This window comes from Rhincodon typus, chromosome 38, assembly GCF_021869965.1.
Source record: "Rhincodon typus isolate 14 chromosome 38, sRhiTyp1.1, whole genome shotgun sequence".
Taxonomy (NCBI): Eukaryota; Metazoa; Chordata; class Chondrichthyes; order Orectolobiformes; family Rhincodontidae; genus Rhincodon; species Rhincodon typus.
Window position 1 is genome coordinate 1,878,076 of NC_063369.1, and position 433 is coordinate 1,878,508.

General features: G+C 39.0%; 1 protein-coding gene across 1 annotated transcript in view; it reads left to right on the plus strand.

The window, feature by feature from the left end:
* Positions 1–252: 252 nt before the first annotated feature.
* Positions 253–433, plus strand: part of LOC109922474 (DENN domain-containing protein 1B-like) — a 44,865-nt gene continuing 44,684 nt past the window's right edge. Inside the window, exon 1 of the mRNA XM_048617790.1 lies at positions 253–257. Within this exon, the coding sequence (XP_048473747.1) occupies positions 253–257 (5 nt within the window). The remainder of the gene's footprint in view (positions 258–433) is intronic.

Below are 433 nucleotides of genomic sequence, written 5' to 3' on the forward strand. Positions count from 1 at the left end.
GCGATGCTGCTCGGCCTGCTGTGTTCATCCAGCTCTACACCTTGTTATCTAGAAAATTCTATTTACCTTCTTTATTGCTATTCCAGCAATTTATGCCTCTCTAAGTCACTCACTTGTACCTCCTGAAACATGATAGTTACTGTATCTACATGAGTGTGAGGCTTCATTTAGAATGACCAGATGGGACACTCACTGACAGTAGCAAACACACAATGAGAGCTTCTGTCCTGCACTGTACAGAAACTGAGCGTTATGAGGTATAGCCTCCAGTGGAGAGCTAGTGTGTACTGACTGATCCAATACATCTTTTCAAAAACGCTATTCCTTTGTCAGATGTAAAATCAGTTGTTGTCTGATCTTCAGCTTTAATCTTAATTTTATTTTGGTCAGGGAATGCAGTCTTAGATTTGAAATTTTTACTGGAAAAAAAAAA